Below are 13,381 nucleotides of genomic sequence, written 5' to 3'. Positions count from 1 at the left end.
GGAGGAATTTTAGTTTTCAATTAACTTTGTTTTTTTGTTAATTGTATTGGGATCCAACTTACTCTGTTTCATCCATCAAATATTTGTCTTTTTTAAGCACCGAATCTGGGTTTAAAAAGACAATTTTTAGAATTAATTATGAATTGTAGATACCCGGTAGGTAATTTTGCCTTTGAATTTTCACAAAACATTGCAACATAGCTGTAATGATATTATATGTTTAACTTTCAAAGTACAAACTTAATGTCATCTGCAAACATTAACAAAATGGGGCTGTTTTCATTTGTTGTAGATTAGATGTATTCCTAACTGGCAACTAATCCACCTGCAATGTTTTTGTGTTATTTTTTAGATCCCATCACTATATACTCAGGGAAAAAAAATTTCCTGCCTTTTGAATCAAACAGTTAAAAAGAGGTTTCTTTACATTTTAATGTACTAAGCATTTGTGATAATTGCAGATCTGTAGTTATTGTCATGAAAATTATGAAAGTTATATGCCAAGAACTTCTTTGCCTCATGCCTGACTATCACAGTATATTTGTATAGCTCTACCATATTCCTAACTTGTGTTGGTTGTTGTGTGTGTGAATGCTGCAGCAATCGTCTTGCCTACAACTGCACCTGGTTGGCTCCTGACAGAGTTACTTCCCCTGAAGGTCTGCCAAGTTTTGTTGTTTGCTTTATGAGTTATAAATCTTACCCTCTTTTACTATCAGTTTATCTCTGTCTCTCTGTCTATCTGTTTGTCTGCCTGACTGCCTCGTTTGTGCTGGTGATGGGCACAAATCACACAAATAATTATTGCAAAGGTGCAAGTCATTGTGAATAAGAAGGGTGATACACTAGAGGTATTCACATGCTTTAATTGAATAAGGAACACTTTAGGATTAAGATTGACTGTAAAGTAACTTGAATTAAAATATATTTTTGAGAAAGGAAACTGGAAAAGGAAAAAATATGGAATATTTTAACCATGTAGTCCATTAGAAGATAGACTACAAGGAAATAATAATAATAATAAAAATTATTAATAATAATAATGATAATGCTTTCTTTATAGAGGGTGACTCATTAGTCCCTTGAGGTCCTCTAAAGGAGAGTATAACAATGCACATTATATGAAGATAGCAATTATCTCTGTTGGCATGGCTTCACTTGACAATTTCAGCATTGCCCATAGTTACTAAACATCTAATTCAACAACTGAACATGATTTTTTAAAGTTAAGAACTTTTTCAATCTCATAAAAGAACTGGAGATGATTTTTAATATGTATATGAAGAACCACTGAGACAACATCATCTGTAATAGTTGACATTTGACATGCAGGAAGGTCTTTTTATTATCACCATACCCAAGGCACATTGCAGTAATATGACCTGAGCTCATGTAGTAAGACATCCCTGAACTGGACACTCTTGGAACAATAACATTGTCCATTTTATAAAGGTTCAGTTTGAGTATATGTTTGGTCAGTCTGCAAAGGGTGGCTGGTTAGGGCAAGTGTGAGTAAACCAAATGTTTTAAAATAAATCCAGGTGTCTTCACAGAAATTTACTAATAAAGTCTATTGCAAAATTCCACACACAGCTAAAGAATTTTAGTGGTGTAATAAGTCATGCTGACAGCAAGATTATTTAGCGTTATGGTTGATTGATTAATATCTATTATTAACAAAATGGATGCAGTCGTTTACCAGGCTTACAGTTCTACAAAAAAATTAATAATAATTTTTGTATCTGTGGCACAAGGAAAAATAGGTTATTGGTGTGTCAGAAATACACAGTCAGTACCTGATTTGGTTAGGCAGCGCCAGTCCACTTTAAGGCTTTTTGCCAAACAGGTGTAGGCTGAGCATCATAGAGAAATGGCACAATACATGTTCCTTAGATGAGTTAACTGTAGGATCAGCAGTAAGGTAAAATATCTGTAGATGTACATCAGATTTTTTAGAATTATTGACTTGGATGATTTCAATCCTTCTTTTCTTTATAGCATAGTGACTATTTTCTTGTGCACATAGTTTGCATTACTAACAATAGTAACAAATGTTATGGTTTAACTAAAATTAGTAACAAAATGTAGAGCCACATAATCAGTTTTGTCAGTAGGCAGCTAAAATTTATGTAGATGATTATATAATATAGTAGTTACCTCCATGAATATTGTTCTAGTGATGGTAATATTTCAAACAATACAAATAAATTACTATAAAATTTCTCAAATGATGTTCAGATAGATATGAATTTTCCTGTGACATATAAAGTCATTTTTAAAAAAATATTACACAGATTATTGAATGCAATATGTTTATGATACAGTTAGAACATGTATTGCAATATCTCTTTGGAATTGTTTTCTTCCATCTGGTCTTGTGTAAATTAATCTCACTTCAACCATCCAAGCCATCAGTATTCTCAATACTTTGATTTTTGTAGCTGATGATATTCACATTATGTTTATTTACAGAACACCTCCTAGTTCCCCGATACGCATTTTGAGCCCAGGACCGCACCTCAGTTCTCTTTGTATGCAGTGCATTTATGAAGATTTGATGGAGGAAAGTGATGATTAGAAGTAACTGTGTGTCAAAGACTAATAAGAAATCAAGAATTGGTATTACATTCCCAAAAAATATGAGGTTCACCAGCACAGGTGGATAAGAAGTTAAATTGCCATACTCCAATTCATTCATTTTGTATTGTGACTTTTTTTTTTTAAAGTGCCATAACTTCATCAATAATCTTTAAGTCATCCTCTGTTAGAATGAAGTTACAGATGCTTTGGAAATCTAAATTCAAAGTTCAAGATCTTGTTTGAAACAGCCAAATGCATTCTGGCTAGAGTTGATTCTGATCTCCAAGTTTAAGTCTTTTTGGGAATGCCTTGCCTTTCTCATCCTATTTTCAGTAGATACTCCTTTTTTATACTTTCCCTGACCATCAGATGTTGACACAAAAGATAATCATTCAGTTTTTACATTTGGTTCATTTTCTTGCAAACTACTGTGACTTGAAAAGCAACTTTGTTCAAGGCTTTATTTTTGACAAACAAACTAGGCAGTCAGGAATTTCATGCAATCAATATGGCCTCGAAAGGCAGTGTTTACTAGAACTTTTATTTACACATTTTCTATTTTTTAAGACCCTTATTTTTCAGTGTAAATTGTTTAAGAAAGATTTTTTTGGTTCTGTGATAACTACATAAATTTCTTTTAAAAGGAATCAGTATAAGATTTCAGTTACATACGACACGACAGACTTGGGATGGGTGGATGGCAGGGAATGGTATACTGGATTCAGGTTGTCCATATGTCGGCCCATCACACTTTTGTTTACCAGTGTTACTACAACTAGCTCCAAAACAACTGTGGTGATAGAATGAGTCTACTTGTGACTAATAAAGACTCTATAACTCTGTTCAGACAAAAAAAAACCCATTACAATAATAGGAATAAAACATCCGATTTTATTACAATAGTGACTACCCAAGGATAACACATTTAGTACCTAGCAAATAAATAAGAATCTTAAAGACCTTTTCATGGATAAGTTAAATGATGTTCCAAATAGAATTTTGTGGGTGAAGGTCAAACTTTATTTCTTCCGAAAACACAACAAACAACATGGGTCATAATCTGCCAGTAGATTATGTGATGGCCAATCAGGATCTATGTTGATTATGGCCAATCAGGATCTATGTTGATTGTGGCCAATCAGGATCTATGTTGACTGTGGCAAATCAGGATCTATGTTGATTGCAGGTGGACCTGACCTGCATGGTATGTAGAGTAATGTCAGGAATCTTTGTATGCTTCTGTATTATGATGTGTTTATATCCCATACAAGATTCAGCATTGTCAAATTTTTATTTTTAGAGAACAGAGTATTTTATAAGCACACACTAACAGATCTAGTTTTGATTAAATTAAAATTTTCATTCTACAGAAATTAAATGTTGATTTGAAGATAGAGAAGTACACAATTTTTATGCACAAAACTCTATTTCATCAAATGTTGAGATCTGTGCTACGATTTTGGTGAATGTAGTAATATTAATTTCAATTTATCTTGGCTCAAATATGTTATACCTGTAAAGTTGTACACTGTGATCATTTCATTTTCATAATAGGGAGCATTGTTACTTATCTGCCCAAAGCAAGAATCACCAAATTATAAAGACCCACTTTCCAAAGTAAAATTCTACACAGTCCTCCATGGATTGAGATTTTACATTCAGTATCAATATCCTTGCTGAGGTGGAGATAGTGGAAAGGATACTTTGCTACTTTTGTTTTAAAAATGTGGAAACATTTTCATTTTATTAAAAGAATTGAGGAATTTCTCAAATTTGAAATATTCTCAAAGCATAATTTTTATCAAGAGAATTTAAGACATTACTGTACTTTAATTTCTAATGCATGCTGTAGGTTCTGTGAAGAATTTGTTGTCATGAACTATGTAGTAAGAAAGATTTTTAAAAATCTCCATTTTGACACAGACATTTTTTGATGTTTAATCAAACTGCGACCAGACCACACATATTTAACTCCAAAAATTTGTAAATATCAGTTTTCTTAGTAAAATTGAATGTGATTTAACAGTGATAAAATCAAACTCATGAAGTTACTGAATGTGGATCCAATTCTTTCCTTTTGTGTTCAGAGAATTTTGTGACTTCTCCCATGTATGTACAATACAAATTGGCACAGTATTCATTTTATGTTTTGGTTGTAGAACATTATTTGGAATAATGCTTGAATTTGGTGGTTGGCAGCATCATTCCATTCATATTTGATGTAAATAGCAGATCTTTCTTATAGGCTTTTTGTCTCCTTGAATGGTTTTTGATTTAATTTTTGTAATCGGCCAATGTTGTGAAAAAAATGAAGAGTGGGTTTTGCCACTTTACTGATTCTGTTTAGTGTTGACACCTCTCCCAAAATCTTTATGTGTAATTTTCACCACCATCTAGTGAAATACCATTATGATGCTGGACTAGTTTCCAGAAGGAAATGGGTTGGAATCCTACTACTGTCAGATCAGTCCAAGTCAGCTAATGCAGTATGTCCTTCGGGTCAGCACTTGACTTGAATTGCCTTAGCACTAAACGACCTACTTATGTTGCCGTGCCATAAAGATCATAACCAATCCATCACAAATTGGGATATGTTTATTTACGTTCGCAACTATAATATTTAACTGTGTACAATAGACACTGAACTGTGATATAGGCCTGTTATGTCATTTAAATTGGGGTCCTTGTTGCTTGCTTGAAGTGTGATACCTGTAGTATTGACCCATATCTTTGTATATTCCCTGTTCAATGAGTGTTATATACAGGTAGCTACAGTACAGGATACCAGTCTTTTAGTCTTTATGAATATATTCACATGTTAATAATGTGATAAAGATAAAGAAATCAGTCATCTCAAACAGGTCATTTCTTCTTTCATTAGCTTGATTAGTGTGCAACAGTTTTGAAGTATACAGTCTGTTATAGTACCTTAATTTCTTCATGTGTTTTTGATGCAGCAAACCAACCTTGTCATATGTTTGGTTTTTCATTGATGAGAGCAAGAAACAGAAATTTATTTTTTGCGTTATGAAATAATTATCTATCAATTGATTTCATAAAATAAACTATTAGTACTTTTGTTTTTTATTGATTTCATTCTTAGCAGACATTATTGCTTTATCTTTTTTGTACTATATACATGTTTATTTGCACGTTGTAAAAGATCCTTCAGAGGATGTTTGCCCTTTTCATGTTTGTGATATTCCTGAAAATTTATTTTGGTAATCGGGTCATTTCTATTCAGAGGATGTTTGCCCTTTTCATGTTTGTGATATTCCTTAAATTTTATTTTGGTAATCAGGACATCTCTATTCAGTACTTGTGATTTTTTTGTGTCAGAATTCTACACAAGTGAAATGCTTTTTTCTGTATCTACTGATACTTCTTAAGAGTTGACCAGTGGTTCCCAACCTGTGAGCTGTTGACCTATGGGGGACTGGGGGGTTATTCTAAGGGGTCCACACCTGACTGACTAACTAAAGTTTTGCACATGTACTGCTATTCTATGTATTTGCCTTTGTGATAAATACAATTAAAATTTATTTAGAATGGTTATTGAGAGCATAATAGTTTTTTGTCAATATGAATTCTTGCAGTTAAAAGTAAAACTATTAGCATGTGGGGGTCTACACAGAAGGGGACCTTATTTAAAAGCAAAACTATTAACATGTGGGGGTCTGCACAGAAGGGGACCTTATTTAAAAGCAAAACTATTAACATGTGGGGGTCTGCACAGAAGGGGACCTTATTTAAAAGCAAAACTATTAACATGTGGGGGTCTGCACAGAAGGGGACCTTATTTAAAAGCAAAACTATTAACATGTGGGGGTCTGCACAGAAGGGGACCTTATTTAAAAGCAAAACTATTAACATGTGGGGGTCTACACAGAAGGGGACCTTATTTAAAAGCAAAACTATTAACATGTGGGGGTCTACACAGAAGGGGACCTTATTTAAAAGCAAAACTATTAACATGTGGGGGTCTACACAGAAGGGGTCCTTATTTAAAAGCAAAACTATTAACATGTGGGGGTCTACACAGAAGGGGACCTTATTTAAAAGCAAAACTATTAACATGTGGGGGTCTACACAGAAGGGGACCTTATACTCTTAAAGGTTGGGAACCACTGTAGTAGACTCCAATGAAAACAGTGTTTAAAATGACTTTTATAAATTTCTGAGCCTGGTACATAATGGATAATTATGCACAATGTGTTACCTTGTCTAGATAACTCACTGTGCCCTTTTTCATCCAGTTATTATAGGAGGTGGTATTATTACATAATGTAGCATAATAATTACAAAATCCAACAATTTAAATGCAACCTACATTCTGGTATCAGTTCAGAGTCCTATATGAAATGTACTGTTTGAGTGGGTTATTTTTATCCAGTCTTACTAGTAAGTTTGTTCATAATTTGTAATCAAATGACAGTGATTTATTTTGATTCCAAAATATTCCTGTTATGTAATACATGTTTCATGTGTATGACTGAAGTATAGATTTGTATTATTATACATGCTTTCCTTTCCTAAAACCAAGTGGTTAAAGGAATTGCCTTTACAGATCACTGACATCTCACCTCTACCTGCATGAATTTGTTTCAACTCAGCCAGTGTGGGTATGTGAGAAAGCTTGCCAATAGCATCCCATGGGTTAGTGGTTCTTCTTCCACTGAATGTACTGGCCACCATGTATATCCTGTCATGTGCTGAAAAAAGGCATTAAACCAACAAAACTAAACCAAACCTTTCCTAAAACAGTATTATCCAATGGATAGTTTTATCCATTACCTGATAGCAAAATCTGTGATGCATTTGTATTATTACTTAAGCTGATTAAATATTTTGAATGAGTATCTCATGTCTTTTCTTTGGTTTCAACCTTTTTTTTTTTTACATTATATTATTATCACAGCTTAATATTTAGTACATTTCAATAGTTCAGATGTTGGTATAATGTGCTGTAGGAAATGACGGGGAAAACCAATGACCTTGGATAGGTGGCGACACACCCTCGCATATGCCAGGGTTGGGGATGAAGTTCCGGGACTGCAGATGTGCAAACTGAGTGTGTTACCACTGCACTATCAGTGATCATCATTTCTTCTCTCCCATCCCATCTCTTCCTTGAGTGAGTGTACCTCTGTGCTGTTACACCTATGCAAATATACCAGAATTGGGATGAAGCAGCAGGACTGCAGGTGTATAAAGTGTGTTAGTCACCCCTGCACTATTGTCGATCATTGCCTCTACAATACACCACAACTACCATTGCCAAATAAGTGTACTAGCATGCTGTTTTTACCAATGAAATCAAAAGGTTGACCTCACCCGAGTATAAAGCCATGCAGTTTCCAAACCCACCAACCATACAAATACTGCTGTGGGGGTGGGGGAGAGACTCCAAAAGTGTTTAAGTCCCAAGGAGGGTCAGTGTACAACTGAGAGTTACCTGCTCATACAGGCTGATAGAAAAAGACTGGAAATTAAAATTTTAATAAAAGAAAATAATAAATATCTCTTCTTTTAAGGACTGGAAATTAAAATTTTAAAAAAAGAAAATAATAAATTTCTCTTCTTTTAAGGACTAGAAATTAAAATTTAAAAAAAAGAAAATAATAAATATCTTCTTTTAAGCATTTAATGCACATTTAAACCAGAATAGACTTGATACCATCATCATGCACAACCCCGCTCTGGTGGCCTAGTGGTTAGGATGTGGGAGGTCATGGGTTCAATCCCCGGCTGAGTCATACCAAAGACTTCCAAAAATGGTACTAACAGCTGCCTCACTTGGCGCTCAGCATTAGGAAGTTAATGTTAGGACTGGTTGGCCTGGTGTCAGGATAATGTGACTGGGGTGGGACATCATGCTACATGTCTGCAGCATGATGCCCCAATGCTAGACATCACTATAAACTGCCACACTGCAGACATCATAGCGATATGACCGAAAAATTGTTGAAGCTACATTAAAAATCCAAATCACACACACACACATCATGCACATACATGTACACGTGTCCACACTCATAAACATGACCACACATACATGTACACATGTGCCCATACTCACAAAACCACAACTACACATATATGTACACGTGCCCACACTCACATAACCACATACATGTACATGTGTCCACACTCATCAACATGACCACACATACATGTACACATGTGCCCACACATAACCATGACCACATATACATGTACACGTGTCCACTCATAAACATGACCACACATGTATGTACACGTGCCCACACTCACAAAACCACAACTACACATGTACACATGTGCCCACACTCACATAACCACAACCAGACATGTACACATGTGCCCACTCACATAACCACAAACACACATACATGTATATATGTGCCCACACTCATAAACATGATCACATACATGTACACATGTGCCCACACTCATAAACACAACCACACGTGCATGTGCCCACACTCACATAACCACATAAACATGTACATGTGCCCATACTCATAAAACCACAACTACACATGTGCCCACACTCACATAACCACAACCACACATGTACACATGTGCCCACTCATAAACACAACCACACATGTACACGTGCCTGTTCTCACATAACCACATATACATGTACATGTGCCCATACTCATAAAACCACAACTACACATGTGCCCACACTCACATAACCACAACCCCACATGTACACATGTGCCCACACTCATAAACACAGCAACACATACATGTGCCCACACTCATATAACCACAAGCACACATACATGTACACATATGCCTATACTCACATAGACATTAAATTAAAAAAAATACACAATGTTTCTGTCTTTAAAAATCTGATAGGCAGTGGGATACAGTCCAACTTTGATGCAGTCTTCACTGCTCTCAATAGTTCAGGGCGGGGGGCATTGAAGGTAATCCAAGTGTCATTTGTATTCATCTCTGCATTCATTAGAGACTTGATGGTATTGTTCAAACTCCTGAAGATCTTGTTGAATTTTTCTCAAAACAGAAAAATGATCTTTCTGCAACTATGTATGGCAGATTTTGCTCTGCAACAAACCTGCAGAAATGTACTTAATCTATTCTAACAAGGTATGTTGTTGTTTGGTTAAGCGTACTTTGGGAATGCATTCATACATTGTCCTAATATTAATTGGTGACACTATGTTGACAGATCTCATACACACCAGAATTACTAATGTTGGTATGGTATTTGCAGGATGTACAAAGAACAAAATGTTAACCATGCTGTTTTGCTTCTTAAAATCAAACTTCATCAACCAGGAACTCTTAAATCTAGATTTGCAGAGCTTTGCTCAGTTCCCTAATCACAGCATCATTTCAACATTTTGCCTTAAAAAATTAATCACACTTGTATACTGTTCCAACTACCAAAAATAATCAGTGCATTTTATATATGGAGTAACATCTGGCTTCAAAGAAATATTGTCACTGATCACCGAGTTGCCAAATATCTTTATTAAAGATGGCTTGAATATTCTATTTAGCCAGTGATTTGTAATAACGTTTATCTTTCAACTTGCACGTCTTTGTCTTAAAACAAACTGGATTGTTCCACTTGGTGTACATTACCTATGCAAATTAGTCTAATGGGCTCTTAGTTGCCACACCAGTGTTTGAGGGGCTTAATATGACATGGCCCTAGCTATTATCAGATAATTAATTAATCTTTGAAATGGCAGTTGTTTATCTCGGATCACCTTCCTTTTAATTGCTTTGATCAAAATCAAGTATATGAACTGCCCCAATAACAATTTTACATCAGCACTAAATGTTACTGTTTATAGGTTACATGCATATTTTATGATGGTAAATATAGGTCTCCCTCTAGTTTTGTTTGCTTTTTTCTAAATTATTGAAAATTGTGTTTTTCTAAACACAACAAGTTAGGGGGTTTGGGAGTCAGAAATCATGTATACAGTTTATTGCAAGTATGAGTTTCACCAATGAAACTAAGAAATGCTACACCCCTCCCACCAGTAATTAGTACTGACATGCTGATTCACCAATAAAACCAAGAAATGGCCCTTCACCCCCCAGACTAAGGAGTGTACTGCCCTGCAGTTTCACCAAGGAATCGCAAACAACCATTTATGTTTGTGTATAATGAGCCTTTGACTGTGAAAAGTGTACACACAGATCTGCCAGCAAATACCAATAAACACAGATCTACCAGCAAATAGAGATTTACCAGTACACAGATCTACCAGTAAACACAGATCTACCAGCAAATGGAGATCAACCAGTACACAAAGACCTACCAGTACAAAGACTTCTACCAGCACACACAGATCTACCCGTACACACATCTACCAGCACACACAGATCTACCAGCACACACAGATCTACCCGTACACACATCTACCAGCACACACAGATCTACCAGCACACACAGATCTACCAGCACATAGAGACCTACCAGTTCACACAGATCTACTAGCACACACAGATCTACCAGCACACACAGAGATCTACCAGTACACACAGATCTACCAGCACAGGTTCAAACCCTCACCAAGTCATACCAAAGACTTATAAAAAATGGTACTAGCAGCTGCCTTGCTTGCTGCTCAGCATTAAGAGGATAGTGTTAGAACTGGTCAGCCTGGTGTCAGGATAATGTGGCAGGGCAGGACATCATGCTACATGTCTGCAGCATGATGACCCAGTGCTAGACATCACAATAAACTACCACTCTGCAGGCATCATAGCAATATGACTGAAATTTGTTAAAGCTATGTTAATCATCCAAGTCAAAAACACACACATGCACATGGAGATTTACCAGCACACACAGATCTACCAGTACATGGAGATCTACCAGCACACACAGATCTACCAGTACATGGAGATCTACCAGCACACACAGATATACCAGTACATGGAGATCTACCAGCACACACAGATCTACCAGTACATGGAGATCTACCAGTAAACACCAAACTACCAGCACATCTAAATCTACCAGCAAAGACCGATCTACCAGCATACACAGATCTACCAGCACATACAACACACAGATCTATCAGCACACAGATCTACCAGTACATGGAGATCTACCAGCAAACACTGAACTACCAGCACATGGAAATCTACCAGTAAAGACTGATCTACCAGCAAACACAGATATACCAGCACACACAACACACAGATCTACCAGCACACACAGATCTATCAGAACACACAGATCTACCAGCACACATAGATCTACTGGTACACAGAGATATAATGTTTTTACGAGTCTGCAGTAATTTTGTACTTTCAAAATACAGGAAACAAACCTTACACAAATTTCCACCCCATATGTAAAAAACAAAGTGCAATTTAGAGACAAACATTCACAATTCTAATAAATGTAGACAATAGACTCCATTTTTAGTCAAGGCAACCATGTATTTAGCTTGAAAATGAAACCATTAACTTTGAATTTTAAAAACCTTTAGCATTGACCTGATCTAGTGTGAACATGTACATTAAGACCAGAGTGATTGCCATGTTGAGCTCCACTGCCTTGAGGTTTGCCATTATGGATGATGAAGATCCACTTTGAGGTTTGCCATTATGGATGATGAAGATCCACCTTGATGTTTGCCATTATGGATGATGAAGATCCACCCTGAGGTTTGCCATTATGGATGATGAAGATCCACCTTGATGTTTGCCATTATCGATGATGAAGATCCACCCTGAGGTTTGTCATTATGGATGATGAAGATCCACCCTGAGGTTTGTCATTATGGATGATGAAGATCCACCCTGAGGTTTGCCATTATGGATGATGAAGATCCACCCTGAGGTTTGTCATTATGGATGATGAAGATCCACCCTGAGATTTGCCATTATGGATGGTGAAGATCCACCCTGAGGTTTGCCATTATGGATGATGAAGATCCAAATTGAGGTTTGCCATTATGGATGATGAAGATCAACCTTGATGTTTGTCATTATGGATGATGAAGATCCACCTGAGGTTTGTCATTATGGATGATGAAGATCCACCCTGAGGTTTGCCATTATGGATGATAAAGAACAACCTTCATCATCCATAATGGCAAACATCAAGGTTGAAGATGTGCCACAGTGAAATATTCACCGTTGTTATTGATAATCCTCCCTAAGTAAAAACTCACGACTAACATTTGCAAATCTCCCGATTAGTCCTAAGTTGACTTCTCAGTTCTATCGTGTGCAATTTTATACAGGAGATGTATGCAACATCATTTAAACTTGCCAAAGTAGATGCTATGAAACAATTCTTGTTTATTTTGACAAAAAATGACCTGCATGATTTATACTGCAGAATATGTATAAATTGAGTATACACAACTGAATGCAAGTACTTGCGACCTGTGCATGTAACTATAAAAGGGTGCCTAAACTGTATATTTATGACAAACTTGTAATCCTACAATAGACAGAAAAACTTTATTTCAAACAGACAACAGCAAAGAGGTAGTTGGAAATTAAAATGGACTATACTCATTGAGATGAGAAACTCCTCTAACTTGCTTTATAGATGAGTACAGGAAAATCTTGATGTCAGTTTGCAAGGTCTCTCAAGACAGCATGAACAGAAGTAGTAATATAAATACACATGGGATATGATGCTAATTCCTATATCAAGGGGAGATCACTGTATCTGATAGCTACCTGTGGGCAGGCAACTTTTAGCTTCCATTGCAAAATATTTTAAGCATGATAAATAGGGATAGCATGGTTAATATTATTCAAGAACTCACAGGATCTTCAGCAAAGTGACAAAATGATG

At 36.0% G+C, this 13,381-nt stretch overlaps 1 protein-coding gene across 6 annotated transcripts in view; it reads left to right on the top strand.

The window, feature by feature from the left end:
* The window catches only part of LOC149806589 (uncharacterized), a 255,709-nt gene extending 248,270 nt beyond the window's left edge, over positions 1-7,439 (top strand). For all 6 annotated transcript variants that reach the window (XM_089955210.1, XM_089955217.1, XM_089955242.1 and 3 more), the window contains one exon: positions 2,473-7,439. In XM_089955210.1, coding sequence (XP_089811336.1) covers positions 2,473-2,578 — 106 coding nt within the window. In that variant the 3' untranslated portion in view covers positions 2,579-7,439. The remainder of the gene's footprint in view (positions 1-2,472) is intronic.
* The last annotated feature ends 5,942 nt before the right edge of the window (positions 7,440-13,381 follow it).

Source organism: Sinohyriopsis cumingii, chromosome 1 (genome assembly GCF_028554795.1).
Source record: "Sinohyriopsis cumingii isolate HCF-2022 chromosome 1, ASM2855479v2, whole genome shotgun sequence".
NCBI classification, from domain to species: Eukaryota; Metazoa; Mollusca; class Bivalvia; order Unionida; family Unionidae; genus Sinohyriopsis; species Sinohyriopsis cumingii.
This window is presented reverse-complemented; position numbering and strand designations above follow the sequence as displayed.